We start from the raw sequence: 22,020 nt of genomic DNA, 5'->3' as shown, positions 1-22,020 counted from the left end.
GGCCTTATATAGACCTCTCAAAGGAGCCTGGGCACACCAATTGAAGCGATCACCTGCTTTCGACCATGCCTAGGTGTGGGCCTGTCAGAAGGGCATCCATAAGACCATACTGCTACTGTATCAACCTTTCCGTGACGTGATAGTGGGGCCTTTAATAGTGTCATCTTGCGTACAGTCTAATCATCATGCCTTTGCTGACATATCATATCCCGAGCCGAGCGAATAGGCCGCTCGGCTACCCACTGTTCCCTCGCCACGATTCCGGCCGAGCGGACACCTCCGCTCGGCCATTCTGTCCTCGGCCGAGCGGACACCTCCGCTCGGCCACTTGGCTCCGGTTCTTCTGCTTTGGCATCGGAAACCCAAACCTTTGGCTGGGTAATCTCTGGCTCCGCTCGGACGGGACCCCATCTGTGGGTCCCCCATTCTTACCGCCGGATCAGTGTGTTTTGACCGAAACTCACTGATTGACCTAGAGAGTTCCAATTGCACCTATTTCAGTTTCTATGGATTTCTAAGATTGCAAGGAGTTCAAATATGATATACATTATTTATTTCGATTTTTCATAGATGTTAATATGTAAAATAGAAGAATCATCAAAAAAACTCATGTTAGGCCTGATATGGAATCATATCAGGCCCAACGTGGGCCTGATATCATTCCATATCAATCAAGCCCACGTTAGGTCTGATATAATTCCATATCAGGCCTAACGTAGGCATTTTTGATGATTCTTGCTTATTACATGTTAACAACTCTGAAAAGCTGAAATAACTAATGGATACCATATTTGAACTCCTTGAAACCTAAGAAATCCATAGGAACTGAAATACGTACAATCAGAGCTCTCTAGGTTCATTAGTGAGTTTTAATCAAAACCCACTGATGGACTTAGAGAGCTCCGATTACACTCATTTTAGTTCCAATGGATTTCTGAGATTGCAAGGAATTCAAATATACTATTCATTGTTTATTTTGTCTTCTTCAAATGTATTAAAATGCTATTAAAAATTTGACTAAATCTATGTAACGTTATTTATATGTTATGCATGCTTGTAAAAAAGAGAAAAGAGAAAAAAATAGTAGAGAAAAGAAAAATAATAGAAAAAGTTAGATTGTCAAAAGGGTAAAACAGGAATTGGATTTGAAAAGGTGCTCCTTTGATAAATAGTAAAGTAACATACGCATTTTAGTAAATTTAAAACTTTAGGTGCACTGTTTGATAAATTGTCGAAGTTATTTAGTTGCGGGTTGGAATGCCAACATTTCTAGATGCACTGAACTAAATTTAACACCTTGATAATAACTTTTAAGTCCTCACTAAGTATAAAAAAGGAAAATAATCATGTTCTTATTTTTTAAATCACTGAAAGGACATTGTTTTTAAAAAAATTATCAAAAGGGTACCCTAAAATGGCAAAGCTGCTCTCAAGTATATTATTCGATATTATTATCTTTCACTACATGCATTAAATCCTGAATCAATCGAGTGGGTTATAGTCACTACAATTTTGTAACTATTTTTTTAAAAAAATTATATTGTAACAATTAGGACTTCGTAGCTATTATATTATAGATACAATTCTATTCATCTACCATTCATATAATAGCAGATACGATTTTATAACTAATACCATGCAAATTCAACCTACTTTAATATTCTCATTTTAATAATTACGAAATCGTAACTACTACAACACTCGATCAATTTAGGATTTAATACATATGGCAAGAGCTTGAGGGCACCTGTGTTATTTTAAAGAGGAACAGGTAAAGTGGAGTGCCCTTTGATAAAAAAAAAAATCAAAAGGTACATCCCTTGATGATTCCAAAAAACTAGGAGCATTCTTTTAATTTTTGCCCAAGAACTCCTCAAGCAAAGTGTAATAGAAAACTCACCTTTGCGTTAAGGTAGATTTGTGGTAAAAAAAATAACTTCATTTGAACCAAATTTTCCAGCAAAAATTTCTTTTATTCAGTCATGGTGTGTATCTCTACTCTTGGATCGACCCTAAATATCCCAAAGGTGAAGAGTTATGATACCATTTTTGGCTTTTTCACCATCTTTTGCATTGCAAGGTTATAGTTGATGCACACCAAAAATCTATAAAAGAATCTCTAAACCTGAAGGTAGATAATCTTCCCTTCTGGTTTGCCTATCATAATAAAATTGCCAACTCAATCACTGTTGCATCTCCACATCATGGCACCAGAAAGCCTTCTTCTTTTCAGCCTGATGGCCATTCTTCCCTGCCATGGAAGCAAGCAGATGGATGCCCATTCTAAGGAAATTGAGAAAGATCAAAGAACAGATCCCTCCATACACAACCAAATCAAGCAAGCTCCAATCTGCAACTCCCATCAACAGGCCAATCGAGTTCTCTGCAACAAACACCCAGCTGACACCTTCCACTGCCAACCTGATTGCCAAGCTCAACCTTTCCTCCCCAAAGACCCTGCACACCATTCTGGAACAAATAGCAATGGCTGTCAACACTGTGGCCTTCGACCAGCCCCGGTAGCCAGAAAGGCTCCCGCCGAGGACCAGTGCATCCTTGCGGCACACACACGAGGCGCAGAGGCCGGAGAAGGTGGACTCCCTCAGAGCTGCCAGCCCTGTGTAGTAAGCCACCAGGATTGAGTCCAGGTGCAGACTTGCATGCAGAATCCCAGAAATTGTTGATGCTTCGAGCACCGAATACTTCATGTCGCTCTCATCTCTGTTTCTGAAAGCCAGAGCTGAAATGTAGACGAGTTGGAGGAGAGCTGGTCCTATGCGTGAGAGGGGGAACATAGTGTTTATCCTCTGTCCATTTGCCAAGATTAGGACAACAAGAGGGAGTGCAATTGGACCTGAAGGCAGCAGATACCTTCTCTTCAATCTCCCAATACTGAGATCAGCTGCCGAGGTTGGTCTCTGGCTGAAATCTAGAAGAGTGAAGACAGTGGCAGAGAAGAACGACGTAAGGATGAAGAGGAGCACAAGAAAGTCGACGACCAGAGTGTAGTCTTCCTGGTAAGTGCTGTCGCAGAAGTAATGGTAAGGGCAGTTGATGAGATCTGTGGTTTCTTCAACTTGCCACCTTGTGCACTTGAAGAACAGCTTCTCTAATTTCTTCATACTTTGCACTCCATAAAGTGAACCGGTTCATTGATTCATTCTTCCTTTGTTGAGGCTTTATCCTCTTCTCGCTTCCAAGTTCCACCACCCTCAAGCTTTTGTAGCAGTTGAAGCTTGCTTTGGACCTCTTGATGTTGGTTGAAATGGAGCTTTAGCTTCAGGTGTTAAAAACCTAATGAAAAGGTCCACCTGCATTCTTAGAGTGACAGATACAAAGATATGAGTGATCCAGAGTTATTTTTCGGTGGGTGGGTTAGGGGAGATGAGAAGCTTGTTTGACTTGGTTTTGAAGGGATAAGAACTCATAGTTGCAAGGTTTGGTGATGATCCATCATGAGAACAGTATGTCATGAACAGTACATAAGTTCCTAATTGCTACTCTTGGCAAATACAAAAGCAGGTGAGGCATGAGGTAATTTAACAAACAAATTAAAAGAAGAGGTTTTTGCTCCACCAGGTATGACCTTTATGTGGTTCATCAGCAGATTTTTATAAAGTTAAAAGTCAACTCTGCTGTAACTGTCCAGTTTTGAGTCAGAGAAAAGGTTAATGGAAAGGCAGTGGAATTGCACCAAGCTTGCACAATAAACAAACAGGAGACAAGTGGAAGTAATGCATTTATAATTGATGTCAAATTCAGATGATCTACCAATAACTTTGGCCATCAACCTCTACGCTGACTGGTTTAGCTTCTGTTTCAGGTTTGGCAAGTAACAGCTTATGCCAATAGCAGTACAACCAGAAGACATGAGTTGGATCGTTTCTGACTCAACCAAGGAACACAAACAAGGTTAAACTATCATATTCTAGTACATAAGAAGCATCCAAGTGTACTTTATATGTAAGAAGCATCTTGTCATCTATCTATTTACAAGTTTCAAGTACTAACCTAATCATAAAAAAAAATCTAATAGGCTTGCAGCAAACTCATTCTTAAATGGTTGCAACTAATGCTCACATAACTCTTTTTCATTAAGCTGAAGAAACAGAAGAATATTTTTGCATCACTTTCAACTATTAGCTGTGTGGTCAGCATCCAAAATGTCAGCCACGACAATTTTATAAACTGAAGCATGACTTGTAAACTGAAGCCAAAAGGATCATTTTATCTAATTAATTAGGAGAAATTTTACAAATTGACAATTGATTAAAATAAGTCCATTTGCTCCCATCATATCCCTGTATGATTAAAACTAGTAGGATCGTAGCAAAGAATATTGCTAGTTGAAGTTAGAAATGCCCACAATGAAAAAAAGAAGAATAAGCTCCCAACAAAGGATATGAGAACATGCAACAAGTTAACATCGCCTTTTGTCCATCAACCTCTAAGTTCACATGCAGAAGACAGAATGCAAAGCAAAAAGTTGCTCATGCTGTCGAATGTAGAACTCTCAGAAAGTGAAACCAGCTACCCAAAATAGGTCATTGACAACCCTGTAAGTAGATTGCAGAAACAAATTTGGCATGCATGCAATTTCAGCAAAGCATAATCTTCAGCATTTTTCATTGATGCATACTATTTGATACTTGCACAGGCATAATCAGCTTTAATGAACAATGACTAAAACAATATTGCTGATGAATGCTACAAGTAATAATATTAGGAAGCATCTTATAGTAAGCCGAAAGATATCTGGAGTAGATATAATACATCAAGGTCATCCTCCTATACAATTTCCACACCAAATTTTTTGAAGACTAAATAAGAATGCATCAGTACATGTGTTAACAGAGACAAGTGAGAAATCACTCTCCGATCCATTTTCATCTGATGGATTGAACGACAAATTATTATGACAATATACATTCTCAAAGCAACAATATGTATGTGTTCTATAAAATTAATCTGAATGGAACAAAAAACCAAAAAAACTTGAAATATTTAATTCTAATCTTAGGAACTGAACCAAAGTATTATAGAAACTGAACTAAAGAAAGTTATAATATCTTAATCTACTTTAGTTTGGTTATGTTTGGATAGTAACAAATATATAATCTTAATTAGTTTTTCTATCGACTGTTAATGACAATAAACCATTTAGATTAACAAACATAATTAAAAATAATACAATTTCAGTCCTATAGTTAGATTTAGTTGGCAGTCTGCAGAAGCCACCCAAGAAGAAAACTCTGAAGCTCTTTTCCAGAAGAAGCCAAACAGAAACAAAAACTAGAATGTGTCACAATTCAGTTTTAAATGAATAATAAACACCGCAATCAAAATTCTTTTAGACAGTGACCAGCAAAAAAACAGATTTGTACACTTCTATTTCCCAGACCAAGAAATACAGATTCCGTATTGTCAAAGGTAAATGGATGGAAATAGTAGTCATGAGTCCAATTAACAACCAGATACAATTTAAGTACAAGAAAAGAGAAATAGAAAAGAATCGGGTAGAAATATTTTCAAAATTGGACAAAAGGTAAACTATCAGCCTATCAAAGAACCACAGAATCGAAAAGTAAATAAAATTGACAGTAGTTCGACGAGCAACTAAATACAGGAAAAAATGCATAATCATAGTTATCAATCACTACTAGATATAAACGAGCCGAGTCAAGCCAAGCCAAGCCTCATGTTATTCAAGCTTATTTGATAAGTTAACCGAGCCAAACCAAGTCAAGTCGAACCTAAAATGAACCAAGCTATTAAAACCATTATTCAAGTTTGATTTGGTTTCTTTTTGACAAACTTGATTCAAGCTTGATTCATTTATATATTATCGACCCCTCAATTTGAGCTTGTTTGAATGTTTGAAACGTTTACATTTTTAACCTTATTGGATTAGTTCTAACCTTGATACTACAAATTTGTTTATTCATTTTGAGAGCTCGTGGATATTGTTCATTAACATTGGTTACGATCGGTTCATATCTTTATTATTATTTTGTTATATATCATATCTTTATTATTATTTTGTTATATATAATTTAAGTTTATGAACTTTTAGTCCAACAAGTCTAACATCCTAGATTTTTCATCCCGATGGAGAAAAATGCCTTGGATCGTTGTAGCTGGGCTTCAAACCGCAAGTGCTTGGAAAACTATGTGAGCGCCTTGCAATTGCACCATCCAAATCTTTATTCAAATATATACTTAGCAATAACGATGATCAATTTGTCAGACTAATTGAAAGGAAAAAATCTTTCTTAGTAAAGCATGACCAATCAGTAAGTGGAATCGAAGATATAAAAATAAGAGACATAACAGTCTTAAACAAACAGAGGAAGGATTAGTCAAACAATATTCCATTATTATTATCTGATTGCCGATATCTGGACTTGATAAAAAGTACTTAGGTAGACTAATCTCACCTATACAGGAATAAAAACACAAGATGTAATGCATTCAAGCAGGGACAAAGTAAGAAGAAATTTCCATTTATCGAGGGAAGCGCTTGAATGTAATAAAGACTTACACGAGGGAAAAACAAGATTGTCAAGTGTCAATCATGACGTTCCACAAGGATACAGTAGCAGTATAAAGAATGCACCTATGGATACAGGTCTATGACCCCCAAGGCAAGGAATTACTTAATAGAATCAGTTTGTATTGATCAAAATAATGAAAGTGAGAGTTTTCTTTTCGTGTTTTGCTTTCCTAATTACATCAGATCAGCCAAATTCAACAGCTAAAGAATTTACAACAGTAGGAAAATGAAACTAAAGATACAACGTGCAATGATGCAGTAGTTGAGTATCACAACGAGGGTTATGTTTGATAGAAAATAGTATTGCAGCAGGATTTACATTTGGTTGAAAATAGTATTACTGCAGATATTGTTCAATTGAAAACAGTTCGAGTAAACGAGTTGATCTCTATAAGTCTTCCACACTGCAAACAGTAAATATCTCACTCTAAAAGAAAAATAGAGCATTACTCTACGCAAACTGCAAGCCGTTGAATGGGAAACCATCTAAAGCAGTTCTCCAACGATATAGAATTCTGAGATGGCAAATTTTGTACAAGAATTCAGATACCAATATGTGGGAGACAGTTCAATGGGTCTTCATCATCACCGTCACAACAAAGACAATTTGACTTAAGTCTGAGATGAATTGAATAATCAACAAAAAATACACAGACAATAAGATTATAGCAACTGATCAGATCTAGTGTTAAGAAGTAGTGCAGAACATCCAAATAACCTAAACACTAACGAAAAATACTAGCTTCCCCAATTCAAAACACGGATCGATACATGCACGAGTCACGACAATATGCAAGTAATCCAGCACAGAAATCAGGCAACTCATCTTAGTTCCTACGGCCTCCGTACCCACCGGGCCGGGTCGGGTATGCCTGGGCCGCCGGAGCATCTGCCTGCTTCTCGACTCCAGGGAGGTCAGCCATGCCGAGTGAGGCAAGCATGTCTATTGTCTCCTTGTCGACCACAATCTGGTCGACCTTGATAGCCGACTCGTCGGGAACGAAGTCCATGCGACGCTCGCGCTCCTCCTCCTGCAGCTTGAGGGAGATGCCGCGGACGGGGCCGCGCTGGATGCGGCGCATGAGATGGGTGGAGAATCCAGCGATCTTGTTACGGAGACGCTTCGAAGGGATGATGGCGACCTCCTCCAGGATCTTCTTGTTGGTGTGGAAGTCGAGGGTCATCCGCGAGTAGTACCGCTCGATTACCTGGCGGGACGATTTCTTCACCGTCTTCGTTCGAACGCGGCCCATCTCGGCGTCGTCTCTCTCTTCTCTTTCGCTGCCTGGGTGGGTGTCGGCGCACGCTTCCTCAGATGAGCTTCGAGGTGAGCCGGTGCAATCGATCGGCTCTGTGGCGGAAGCGTATTCTTATATAGTAAGCCCGGGATTAGATTTAGGGCATTCGTAGCCTGTATTTTTTTTTCATTTTTAAAATAAAAATTATGTTTGGACTTTGGAATAATAACTGAAAATGGGCTTTGATAAAGTTTTTTTCCTTTTAAAAAAATGTCAGGTAATGTATTTTAGAATTAATTAATTAATTATAAAAAAATAAAATATTAATAATCCATTAAAAGTAGATGAATAAGTTTGAATACTAATATTTATGAATATAAATTATGAATTATTTATAAATAATGTTCATAATTTTCAAATAAAATATGTGAATCATGTTCATAAATAAATTCTTAATAATATGATAGATAATTTTTTTTTTAAAATAAATAATTTTTTATTATCAAACTTAATCTTCAATTAAATAAATTTAAAATTTTAAATAATCAAATAACTTAAATACTTGATTCCATTGGTTCTATTCTAGAAATCACATTCTTAAGAGTACGAGAATGTCTATACATAACATCTGCATCGGTATTCTTGAAAGTATTTGATTTTTTTTCAAACTCGATCCTATCTTGTTTCTTAGTGGTCGGAGGAACTTTCGAACTTATGGGTTGTGATGGTAATGGTGGAGTAGACTCCTCGAAAAATGAAGGCTCGTATGAAGATTTTTATCTATCATTTTATACGAATTTACCGGTATTGTGATCAAACACATAAACTTCTAATAAATTAGTACTTCGATTTCCTTCCAACTCTAATGTTCTTGAATCAATGTCATCTTCTAGTCTCATCGAGTACTTTCCTGTAGTAGTTCCATTTCCAATTGCAATTCTCAGATCTTCATAATTCTCAAAAATATTTGTTCGAAAATGTTCATATTTTGGATGAGACTACAAAGAATTAAATATCAAATGTTAAAACTAGCTATAATTCTAATCATAAATGTAAATTTTATTATTTTAAATAGAAATACTAACCTTAAAATAATCTTTCCATATTTCTTTAAGAGCCATGATTTTTTTTCGTTTCAGGATCTCATCTAAAATCAGAATTATGATGTATATACTTATAATAGTTAATGTACCTTAGTTTGAACCACTTTAAACGATTTTGAATTTGTGTGAAAATTTTTTGATAGCATGTTTTTTATTTAGAGGTGGCAGTATTTTTGTTTATACATTTTTTTTTGTTAAAGATTTCACTTCTATCACGTCATCCTTGAGTGGCAGCCTCAATCAAGTGATCCTGTCCAAAAGCGAGAAAGTGGAAAGCTGGGGATGTGGCGGCTTCGCTGAACGCTCTGCTATGCAAAATAAGTAACATCAGTGTCGAGCCATGAAAGGAGTCCCCGGCATTGGCCTTCCGACGCCCAAGTTAATCACCATAATAGTGGAATAAAGTGGAACAATAGTAATCCTAGCGCAAACAATGAATCACACGTACCTCCGCCGGTGATGGACCCCCCTTCATATGAAGCCCTGGTGGGCGACGTGTATACTCCTCGAGGCATGGACACGTTCTCCAATATGTCCTATGAAGGGACTTGTCAGGAAAGTATCTTCGACATCAAACCTTAGTAGGGCATGCATATCCCTAACAAGAAAGTAGAAGTGTTCGTCGTACGATCCGCCTATTGACCATGCCTCGTGTCAGCGACACTAACTCCTAAAAGGATGTCGAGAGATACGACACTAGTGTGTGGTTAAGTTAGGTCATCATTACCTAAAGAGGGAGTTTGCCCTCTAGGAAAGGGGGAGAATGAAGGAACCCCTCATTCATACATTGGCATGAAGGAAGTTGAGGCTGTGAGATTAACCTAACTTAAAAGGTATTGTCAAACATCAAAAAGGGGGAGATTATTGGTGCAATATCCCTAGGTCAAGGTTGACCTGGTTGACTAAGCTTGAGTTGGCTCAAGCTTGAGTCTCTATGTTTGAGTTTCGATGTTTGACAATACAGATAATACATGGAGATTACAGGTGTAATCATCCGATTAGGGAGATTACTGGAGCAATTTCCCTCTGGTTAAGGTTTGACCAGTCTGAGTTTGAAGGTCAAGATTGACCGGATACTTGACTGGGAAGTCCTAGTGAGTGAAACTAGGCAGAAAGAAAAATCCTGGTGAGTAAAGTCAGGTGAAAGACCTAGTGAGTAAAGCTAGGCAGAAAGAAAAATCCTGGTGAGTGAAGTCAGGTGAAAGACCTAGTGAGTGAAGCTAGGTAGTTGGAAAGTCCTGGTGAGTGAAGTCAGGCAGGTGAAAGTCCTGGTGAGTGAAGCCGGGCAGTGGAAAAATCTTGGTGAGTGAAGCCAGGTGAAAATTCTAGTGGTTGAAGCTAGGTGAAAGTTCTGGTGAGTGAAGCCAGGCAGATGGGAAGTCCCAGTGAGTGAAGCTAGGTAGATTGAAAGACCTGGTGAGTGAAGCCAGGCATGTGAAAATCTAGGTGGGTCAAGGTTGACCGGACACCTGGTGTTTGGAAGTCCAAGTAGGTCAAAGGATTGACCGGATACTTGGCAAGAGAAAATCCAGATGGGTTAAGGATTGTTGGGATCCTTCGTACTCGGCTAGAGAGGGGGGGGGTGTGAATAGCCGCCCCAAATCGATCGCGTTTCTTCCTACAATTCGTTAGTGCAGCGGAAAAACAAACAAGGAAACGAAAACAAGAAGATCAAACCTCAACGCGTCGATGTAACGAGGTTCGGAGATGATACTCCTACTCCTCGGCGTGTCCGTAAGGTGGACGAAGCCTCTCAATCCGTCGGTGGATGAGTCCCCGGAGAACCGGCTAATAATATACTCCTTGTGGGTGGAGAAACCTCACCACAATCTTTTGCAACAGCAAACAAAGGAGTACGACAATAGAGACAACAAACAAGAACAATAGAAATTGTAAAACACTTGCTTGCCTCTTGTTGTCGACTGGAACCTTGATGAAGCAGCAGCTTCTCAGATCCAGCAGCTAGAACACCAGCAGGAAACTCACGCAGAGCTTCAGCTCGGAGCTCAGGAAAGCTCAAGAGCACACCAGAGCTCGATGAGTCGAGCGTAAGCTCAAGAAGAAAAGAAAGTCATCGCCATACAGAAGCCCTCACCCTTTATACCGCGAAGGAGAACAAAGAAACTAGCCGCTGGCCGCAACGGTTAGAACTCGAATCGGTCTACGGACCGATCAGATCAGGCCTGATCGGTCCCGGACCGATCGATCAGCCCATCATGCGTACTCGATCGGTCGTGGACCGATCAGACCTGGATCGGTCCACGACCGATCCTAACTCCGCCGTGCTTCCGCGACATCGTCCTCGATCGGTCCCCCGCATCGATCAGATCGATCGTGGACCGATCGGCTGCTTTCGCCTGTTGCGCGATCGGCCACCGATCGACAAGAATCGAACAGAGCTTTGTTGATTCGATCGGTCATCGACCGATCGAGAAAACATAGTATCACCGATCGGTGCGGTGATCCGATCCAGCTTGGTTGCCCAAACCAAGTCCCAAGACTTCAAACCAATATCCGGTCAACCTTGACCTATTGGTACTTCATCCCTAGCATCCGGTCACCCTCGACTGCTAGAACTCCTCGCCAAGTGTCCGGTCAATCCTTCGACCTACTTGGACTTTCCAACACCAGAAGTCCGATCATCCCCGATCCATCTGGATTTTCCTTGCCTGGCTTCACTCCAGGGACTTTCACCACTCACCAGGATTTCCACATTGCCTAACATCCCAGTTAGGACTTTCTCACCGCTCGGCTTCACTCACTGGGACTTTCCCACCGCGTGTTCTCACCAGGACTTTCCACACCGCCTAACATCCCGCTTAGGACTTTCCCATTCACCTAGCTTCACTCACTAGGATTTTCACCGCGCTTCACTCACCAGGATTTCTGGCTGCCCCACTGACTTTCACCTTCACCTAGCTTCACTCACTAGGATTTTCACCGGGTTCACTCACCAGATTTCCCTTGCCCGGCTTCACTCACTGGACTTTTCCCTGCCAAACTCCTGCTTGACTTTCCCCGTGCCAAGTCTCCATACTTGGATTTTTCACGTGCCAAGCTCCCTGCTTGGACTTTTCCAGTGCCAAGTCTCCATACTTGGACATTTCCAGAATCAGGTCAACCAGGTCAACCTTGACCTACGGTTGCACCAATAATCTCCCAAACATCTATTCTTGTCCCACATCAAGAATAGAACTCTCTCACGAGTGTCAAACATCAACATGCAACACAACTAGGTCAACCTTGACCTAAGGTTGCACCGACAATCTTCCCAAGTCAAACATCAAAATACAACTCGAGTCACGTCAACTCGAGTCGGGTCAACCAGGTCAACCTTGACCTAAGGTTGCACCAACAAGGATGACCGGACATCTGGTGGAAGGAAGTTCAAGTGGGTCATGGAGGACCGGACACTTGGCGCGAGGAGAATATGTCTAGATGAGTCAAAAGTTGACCGAACTCTTAGCGGTCATAAGTCCAATAGGGAGTTGGCATGGAACTAGGAAGTTCGGACGTAGTAAACTTCTGAAGGCCATAACTTTTGAATCAGATATCGGAATGAGGTGATCTCGAATGCGAAATGAAGCTAATTTCAAGTTATACACAGTTTCTGGGTTTCAATCGATTGATTAATCAATTGGGAAAGTTTTGATCGATTACCCAATTGATCCAAACATTTTTTACGTGAAATCATGTCAACCAATCGATTGAACCCCCCAATCAATTGGCCAATCAATTGAACTCCATAAAATTGTGTAGAGCTTGAAATTATCTTCGTTTCGCATATGAGATCACCTTATTCTGATATCCGAATCAAAAGTTATGACTTTCGGAAGTTTACTACGTCCGAACTTCCTAGTTCCATGCCAACTCCCTATTGGACTTACGACCGCTAAGAGTTCGGTCAACTTTTGACTCATCTAGACATTTCTCCTCGTGCCAAGTGTCCGGTCAACCTTGACCCACTTGGACTTACCATTTCATGCCAAGTGTCCGATCCTCGATGACCCACTTGAACTTCCTTCCACCAGATGTCCGGTCATCCTTGACCCATCTGGATTTCCTCTTGCCAAGTATCCGGTCAATCCTTTGACCTACTTGGACTTCCAAACACTAGGTGTCCGGTCAACCTTGACCCACCTAGATTTTCACATGTCTGGCTTCACTCACCAGGTCTTTCAATCTGCCTAGCTTCACTCACTAGGACTTCCCATCTGTCTAGCTTCACTCATCAGGACTTTCACCTAACTTCAACCACTAGAATTTTCACCTGGCTTCACTCACCAGGATTTTTCCACTGCCAGGCTTCACTCACCGGGAGTTTCACCTGCCTGGCTTCACTCATCAGGACTTTCCAACTGCCTAGCTTCACTCACTAGGTCTTTCACCTGACTTCACTCACCAGGATTTTTCTTTCTGCCTAGTTTAATTCACTAGGACTTCCCAATCAAGTATCCGGTCAATCTTGACCTACTTGATTGACTCTTCTTCAAACTCAGACTGGTCAAACCCTAACCAGAGGGGAATTGCTCCAGCAATCTCCCTAATCGGATGATTACACCTGTAATCTCCACGTATTATCTGTATTGTCAAACATCAAAACTCAAACATAGAGACTCAAGCTTGAGCCAACTCAAGCTTAATCAACCAGGTTAACCTTGACCTAGGGTTATTGCACCAACAATCTTCTCTTTTTTGATGTTTGACAATACCTTTAAGTTAGGCTAATCTCATAGCCTCAACTTCCTTCATGCCAATGTATGAATGAGGGTTTCCTTCATTCTCCCCCTTTCCTAGAGGGCAAACTGTTGGTTGCTACTCGGAAAACCTAGAGGTTCCACTGTACAAAAATTTTGTACAAAGGTCTGAACCTTTTCCTAGCTACCATGTGTTCTTTTAAATTAAATTTTGGATCGCCTGCGGAACTTAACACGTTTGATCCAAAACTTAATCTATTTTTTCTTTTAGGTTTTGACTTGGGTCTCCTGCGGCACTTAACACGTTTGACCCAAATCGCCTTAAGTTATTAATTCCATTAAATATTAATTTCCATAATTGGTTCCCAGTACTGACGTGGCGAGACATATGACCTTCTTGGATATGGGAGCAACCACCACCGACTAGACAAAACCTTTTATAGAAAGCTAATATTTAATTTCCTAAAATAACTTTAGGTTAACCGAAAAGAACAATCAAATCACAAGGATAAATAAAACAAAAAAAACACAACATCGAAAAATATATTCAAAATACTAGAACGTAAGCCTCTTGTATTTGGTATTATTTCCATAAATAACTAGTATGATGCGGAAAAGGAAAAACTACTAGTTATACCTTCTAGAAAGACCTCTTGATCTTCTATCGTATTCCTCTTCTAACCTCGGACGTTGTGTGGGCAACGATCTTCCGAGATGAGAAACCACCAACCACCTTCTTCTCCTCCTAGCTAGGTTCGGCCACAAATAAAGAAGCTTCACCAAGGAAGAAAATCAAAACACTAACCAAGCTCCAAGAGATGCTCGCTTCCTCTCCTTCTTCTTCTTCTTCTCCAAATAGTATCCGGCCACCACAAGAGCTCCAATGAAAGAGAGGGGTTCGGCCACCACAAGAGGAAGAGAGGGAAAGGATGGCCGACCACACCAAGGAACAAAAGATGGAGAGAAAATAATAGAGGTTGTTCAATGAAGGCACCCTCACCCCTTCTTTTATATTCCTTGGCCTAGGCAAATTAGGAAATTTAATTACAATAAAATTTTCTCAATTTCCTTGACATGATTTAATTGAGAAAAATAAAATAAAATTTCCCAAATTGAAATCTTATGGCCGGCCACATTAATGAAATCAAATTGGACAAGTTTCAATCAACAATTAAAACTTCCTAATTTGTTTCCGGAAATTTAAAAAAAATAAAATTTCTCTTCAAAATCTCTTCATGGTTGATAAAAAGGAAATTTCTATAATTTTAATTTTACAACATGTGAATAATTTTTAAAGAGAAAATAAAATATCTCACCAATCTACAAATAAGGAAAGAGATCTAATCTCTTTCTTTAATCTTTTGTAGATCTTTTATTTAAGAGAGATATTTTAATTTTAATTCTCTTTAATAAATTATATCTTCCACATAATAAAAATTAAAATTAAATTTCTTTTTTAATTTAATTTGGCCGGCCCCCACTAGCTTGGGTTCAAGCTAGGGCCGGCCACCCAATCTTATACCTAGGCCGGCCCTAGCTTGGTTCCCAAGCTAGCTTGGCCGGCCCCCTATTGGTGGGTATAGAAGGTGGGTATAGGTGGGTATAGAATTCTATAAATAAGAGACTACGATAGGGACCGAGAGGAGGAATTGGTTTTGGTATTCCAATAAAATTAAGCATCCCGTGTTCGCCCCGAACACACAACTTAATTTTATCAATAATAATTCATTCCACTAGAGAACTATTATTGAACTACCGCACCAATCCCAAATTACATTTTTGGGCTCCTTCTTATTATGAGTGTGTTAGTCTCCCTGTGTTTAAGATATCGAATGTCCACTAATTAAGTGAGTTACTGACAACTCATTTAATTAATATCTTAGTCCAAGAGTAGTACCACTCAACGTTATCGTCATGTCGGACTAAGTCCACCTGCAGGGTTTAACATGACAATCCTTATGAGCTCCTCTTGGGGACATTATCAACCTAGTATCTCTAGGACACAGTTTCCTTCTATAATCAACAACACACACTATAAGTGATACAATTTCCCAACTTATCGGACTTATTGATTCATCGAACTAAATCTCACCCATTGATAAATTAAAGAAATAAATATCAAATATATGTGTTTGTTATTATATCAGGATTAAGAGCACACACTTCCATAATAACCGAGGTCTTTGTTTCTTTATAAAATCAGTATAAAAGAAACGACTTCAAATGGTCCTACTCAATACACTCTAAGTATACTAGTGTAATTATACAGTCAAGATAAACTGATACCTAATTACACTACGACCTTCTAATGGTTTGTTCCTTTCCATTTTGGTCGTGAGCTACTGTTTATAATTTATAAGGTACTGATAACATCATCTTCTACATGTGACACCACATACTATGTTATCTACAGTATAAATTAATTGAACAACTACAACTAAATGTAGATAAATTAACCAAATGTGATTCTTTATTTAACATAAATGTTTACAAAAGCTTAGGCTTTCAGTATACACTCCAACACAAACTCCCTCTTTAGGTAATGAAGGCCTAACTTAACCACACATTATCCCCCTATTGGCACACATAAAAAACTCTCTCCCTGAAGAGGCACTCACCAACTTCACTCATTGTATTCAACACGATAATGAAAGTCTCATACCCTTCATTATCATCAATGCTTATCCTTGAGCACGAACACCCAACCAATGAAGATATTCATTTCTCATTGTATTCAAAATGCTCAACCTTGAGTATTTACGCTAAGGAAGGTTAACCACCTTCCAAGGTGTATGAAAAATAGATTTTCATGTCCTTAAAGAGTAACTCCCCCTAAAGACATGCATGTAACTTCTGTCATTGCACCAACAATGACTTGAATCTCCTACTTCTTCACCCTCTAGCTTTTTGCCAATTCCAGCGATGATTCCGGTGAAGAGCAACCTTGCTCTGATACCACTTGTTGGGACTAAAATGTAGCTAGAGGGGGGGGGTGAATAGCTCATCGCGATCTCGTGCTTGTTGTTGCTTGCTTCTTGTGATGATGTGCAGCGAAAAATATAAGAATCAACACAACAACGCTAACTCTAGGAATTTACTTGGTATCCACCTCAAGAAGAGGCGACTAGTCCAAGGATCCACACACTCACTCACCCTCCACTATGAAATCACTCCTTTACGGTAACTACCGAAGACGGAGAAGCCTTACAACACTCTCAATACAAGAAGAAAGCAAGGGAAGACAAATACAAGAAATATCTTACAAGATATGCAATGAAAACCCTAGCCCTAGCTTCTTCTTCTTGCTGTAGATCCGCCTCTTGACTTGGAAATGCCTCCAAGAACCTTCAAGATCTGACGGTGAGAGCTCTGTGGAGAAGCTGTGGAGAAGAGACGAAAGAAGTACCCGAAGACACGCTCGCCAACAACTTTATCTGTGCCAACGTTCGAATCCCAATCGATTGGATTGCTCCCAATCGATTGGGGAGGCTTTGGATCAATCGGCCGATCGATCCAGAGCGCCTCTGTGCTCTCTGGAATCACCCTGAATCGATTACTCGATCGATTCAAGGCTTCTCGAGCGATTTCCAGCGCTCCAATCGATCGACCGATTAATTGGAGGTTTCAATCGATCAACTGATCGATTTAGAAGCTTACTGTTCGCTCAGAAAATCTCTCAATCAATTGACCAATCGATTGGGGAAGTTTTGATCGATTACCCAATCGATCCAAACGTTTTTTGCGCGAAATCGCGTCAACCAATTGATTGAATCCCCCAATCAATTGAAACCCAGAAAACTGTGTAGAGCTTGAAATTAGCTTCGTTTCGCATCCGAGATCACCTCATTCTGATATCTGAGTCAAAAGTTATGACCTTCGGAAGTTTACTACGTTCGAACTTCCTAGTTCCATGCCAACTCCCTATTGGACTTACGACCGCTAAGAGTTCGGTCAACTTTTGACTCATCTAGACATTTTCTCCTCGCGCCAAGTGTCCGGTCAACCTTGACCCACTTGGACTTACCATTTCATGCCAAGTGTCCGGTCCTCCATGACTCACTTGAACTTCCATCCACCAGATGTCCGGTCATCCTTGACCCATCTGGATTTCCTCTTGCCAAGTATTCGGTCAATCCTTTAACCTACTTGGACTTCCAAACACAGGTGTCCGGTCAACCTTGACTCACCTAGATTTCCACATGTCTGGCTTCACTCACCAGGTCTTTCAATCTGCCTAGCTTCACTCACTAGGACTTCCCATTTGCCTGGCTTCACTCACCAGGACTTTCACCTATCTTCAACCACTAGAATTTTCACCTAGCTTCACTTACTAGGATTTTTCCACTGCCCGACTTCACTCACCGGGACTTTCACCTGCCTGGCTTCACTCACCAGGACTTTTCAACTGCCTAGCTTCACTCACTAGGTCTTTCACCTGGCTTTACTCACCAGGATTTTTTCTTTCTGCCTAGCTTCACTCACTAGGACTTCCCAGTCAAGTATCCGGTCAATCTTGACCTACTTGACTCTTCTTCAAACTCAGACTGGTCAACCCTAACCAGAGGGAAATTGCTCCAGCAATCTCCCCAATCGGATGATTACACCTATAATCTCCACGTATTATCTGTATTGTCAAACATCGAAACTCAAACATAGAGACTCAAGTTTGAGCCAACTCAAGCTTAGTCAACCAGGTGAACCTTGATCTAGGGATATTGCACCAACAACTAGTCCCGTTACTTGGTTGAGCGGGGTAGCCACTCGGCCGAGACCTCTCCGCTTTGTCGACATCAGCCCCGAGCGGGGTAGCCGCTCGGCCGAGACCTCTCCGCTTTGTCGACATCACCACTCTTCCTTGCAGTGGCTAGTTGTAGTGGCTTATCCCTTCTGATCAGACAAGCTCTCTGGTCTCCTTTAGCGTCCTACTACTCTATACTGAGCGTATGCTATCTTACCATATTATCTCAAGCTGGATAGGTAGTCCACTCGGACATGTCTCCTGTCAGTCGGGTATTGACTGTCCCCACCGGCTGTTGCAATTGTCTTCCGTTCGACTCTTTGATACCCTGCCGTTGACCACCTTGACTTTAATCTCCACCTTAGTAATTGACCCTGTGTCAAGTGGACCTCCTTATATCGCCGCATCAATAAGTTTTAATAGTTTATTGCTTTCTTCAATTGTCCATACATTATATTTAGCTTGCTAAATCTCCCAGTTGTCTATACATTATATTTAACTTGCTAATCTTTCATTAGTAATATCACTTAAATATAAGTAAGTTAGAAAATAAATACATAAACATGAGAATCTGGAAAAATAGACAACAAACCTACAATCATGTACCATTCAAAATCACATATCATTACACATATTTTGTTATATATTTTATGCATGATAAAACATGAAGATGTTAGTTTTTCTCATTCTAATCAAACATTTTCTGTCAACATTCAAGATCTTGTATCCATTAATTATTTTTTCACTTGTTAGCCACATGATTTCTTCATCATCTCATCGAGAAATTAAAAAAATATGACACACATATGACCTTTGATTATTTTATCATAATGATTTAAAATTTCTCATAAAAAACATACCTAAAAGTTGACGGTGAGAACCCTCGATTGTGTAATTTTATGGAGAGAGAGGAACGTCTTGTCTTGTGGGAGAAGAAAAAGAGGAAGAAAATTGGCAGCCGTGATGAGCAACGACGACACAAGAGGATGAGAAAGAGAGGAAAATACCAAGAGATGGAGAGGATGTCGAGGGAATCAGGAGAGGAGATGAAAAGAGAGAGTGAAACCGGTAGGATATGGCAGGGCGTCGCTGGCCTTCACCGACGACGACTACAAGGAAGGGGAGGTGGTAGCGTCCTGCTGCGGGTGTGCATGTGAGAGGGTTAGAACGTCGAAGAGGTGAGTAAAGAAAACAAGAGAGAGACGTGTAGAGTTAAAAGCATATAGAAATCTCAAGGGTAAGTAAATGATTTATTTTTTTGCTAACCATATGACGGTTAAAAGTTATACCAAGTGCTATAAAGTTTGTACCTAAAGAATTCTAAAAGAATACATAAAAATATATTGAAAGTTTGGATATCAAATAAATTTTTATAGAGTTTTAAAAAGTCAAGTTTGAATATCACATGACTTTTTAAAACTCTATAAAAATCTAATTTGCATACCACTAGATTTTTTGAAGTATATAAAAATCTAGATTGAATATACCTAGACTTTTTAAATCCATAAAAATCGTTGAAAGTATTTAAAAGTCCAAGATTAAATACACCCTGATTAAATATGGCCTAAATTCAAGTCAAGATTGAATAAAACTCTCAGTTATAAGTTGATTTCCTATTTTTTTTCTTCATATAAGTTGAAAAAGGTTGTGAAAAATGTTTAGGATGAATATAATAATCTTTTATTATAAAAGATTGAATGAAACTCTTGCAAAAAAAATTTCAAATCAAACTTGAATAAGAATTTTAATGACTTGATACATTTTTAACTTTGGTTGGTCTGATTATATTATTAAATAAGTTTAAACATTACAAAATTTAACTCGACGTAATTCACTTACAACTTTATATATATGTATAATTTTTTTGTCCTTATTATTATCATATCAATCTTCTTTCGTCCATCCAAGTAAACAGTGAATTATTGAAGCGAGCCTCAGACAAAACCTGCTATTTTGGTCTTGTCTTATATGTGTGTGATTTTAGATGCTTATTATTATGTTTCCGATACCACTTCTAAAATAGCATTTCAAAGTAGGATGACGATGAATCGGATTTAAACTCGGCCCTATACTAAATCACTCTCATTTAGAGGGCATTTAAATCCGATTAAATACGTTATGGAGCGGATCTAAAGTTATTGATTGGGTTTAAAAATGAGTTTGGGACGGATTATGAATTTTAATGAACCTATCCTGGGCTTAGCGGGGATCCGTCGGATTTTGAGCAGGATAAGGAAAAGACGGGTTGAAAAATTAGATGAAATGAGTCCAGATTTAAATTTTTTTTTTTCTGAAAGGATAAAATTTAGGATTAATTAAACCTGACCTGAACCCCTCCTGTTAACATCTGTATTTGAGACTAATTAGACTAGACGAGATGAGGGAAAACGCAGCCGCAGCACCCACACTGCCTTCTTTGCCTTACGCCTCCATTTGAATAAAAATTTTATGTAAATTAGTAAAAAAAAAATTACCTGTACCAATTTGATTTTTCCAATTTTTATAAAATTAGTTTAAATTTTTTTGATTTATTCATTAAATCTATTCCATTATTCTCAGCGCTATGTTCATCTCATTTTATTAACTAATGGCGGACACGTATTGTGTGAGTTACGTAGGATCCTGGGTTACGTAGGATCCTGGATGGTCGGCTAGAGGGGAGTGGATAACTCTATAAAAGAAATTGAACCTTACTCGAACTTTATAGTTTTATAAGAATTAACACTTGCATAAAATAAATAAGAGACTAAATAAAGAAAGAAAGAAATACGAAAGAGTTTATTTGGTTACAACCGGAAAGGTTGTTAATCCAAGAAAGTTGAAAGCGCACTAATGTCTCCTTCAGACGGAGAAGCTTCTTACAACAATTAAATCACTCAGTTACAGAACAAGATTGAAAAGAAATGAATTATAAGTGTTGTTCTGATCTTCTGGGACCAGAGCTGTATTTATAGTCCTGGTCAAGACGCCTAGAAGGGTTCCAAGTGCCTCTAGGGAGATAAAACTTTATCCCCGTAGTAACGCAACTCGTCACATCACGTTTGGCTAAATTTTTCGATTTGGGTGCCCGAGTTCGGGCTCCTGGACCAAGTCTGGGCACCCCGAACTGGTCCAGGTGCCCCGGACTTGGTCGGGGCGCCTCGGACCGAAAAATCAACTTTTATTGATTTTCGGTCCCGGTCTTTCGCTCCGTTTCCGCTCGCATTGGTCCAAGTCTTCCACTTGTATTAGTCCGAGTCTTTCGCTCCGGCTTCGCTCGCTTGGGTGATCTCGGCCATTCGGAATAGGGCTTACCCAAACCCAACTTCCCGCCTTTGAATAATCTTTCACTTTGGCTTCTCGTCCCTCGAAAACGTCATCGCCTCCTTCTCGTCTGTCCACATACTCTTCCGCAATACCTCGTCCCTCGGACGCATCGAGCCCGTCGGCTCTCTCTCTCGTGTCGTCCTTCTCGCTAGCTGCGTCTTTCGCTCGACTTCCTGTGCTCCTATGTTCCTACACACTTAGACGTAGGGATTATATACCAACAGGACCTAACCTGACTTAGTTGATCACATCAAAACTACCTTGGGGTACTTACAATTTCTGTCTTTTTTATGTGAGCAAACTCAAGTTAAGTTAGGGTAATTCACAAACAAATAACAGTTATAATTTTTGCAAGTAAAAGAATTTGCAAGTAATGTGAAAAAAA

General features: G+C 39.6%; 2 protein-coding genes across 2 annotated transcripts; both read right to left on the bottom strand.

Moving 5' to 3' along the window:
* Positions 1-2,183: 2,183 nt before the first annotated feature.
* LOC122011207 lies at positions 2,184-3,122 on the bottom strand. Its single transcript, XM_042567613.1, has one exon. The coding sequence runs from the start codon at positions 3,120-3,122 to the stop codon at positions 2,184-2,186; it is 939 nt and encodes a 312-aa protein (XP_042423547.1).
* Positions 3,123-7,159: 4,037 nt separating this feature from the next.
* Positions 7,160-7,896, bottom strand: LOC122010100 (40S ribosomal protein S17-like). The gene has a single exon (XM_042566502.1). It carries the CDS (start codon positions 7,804-7,806, stop codon positions 7,381-7,383), a length of 426 nt encoding a protein of 141 aa, XP_042422436.1. The 5' UTR covers positions 7,807-7,896; the 3' UTR covers positions 7,160-7,380.
* Positions 7,897-22,020: the final 14,124 nt, after the last annotated feature.

The sequence above is a fragment of the Zingiber officinale genome, chromosome 8A, assembly GCF_018446385.1.
Source record: "Zingiber officinale cultivar Zhangliang chromosome 8A, Zo_v1.1, whole genome shotgun sequence".
NCBI classification, from domain to species: Eukaryota; Viridiplantae; Streptophyta; class Magnoliopsida; order Zingiberales; family Zingiberaceae; genus Zingiber; species Zingiber officinale.
Note: the sequence above shows the minus strand (reverse complement) of the source record. Positions and strands in the feature narration are given on the sequence as shown.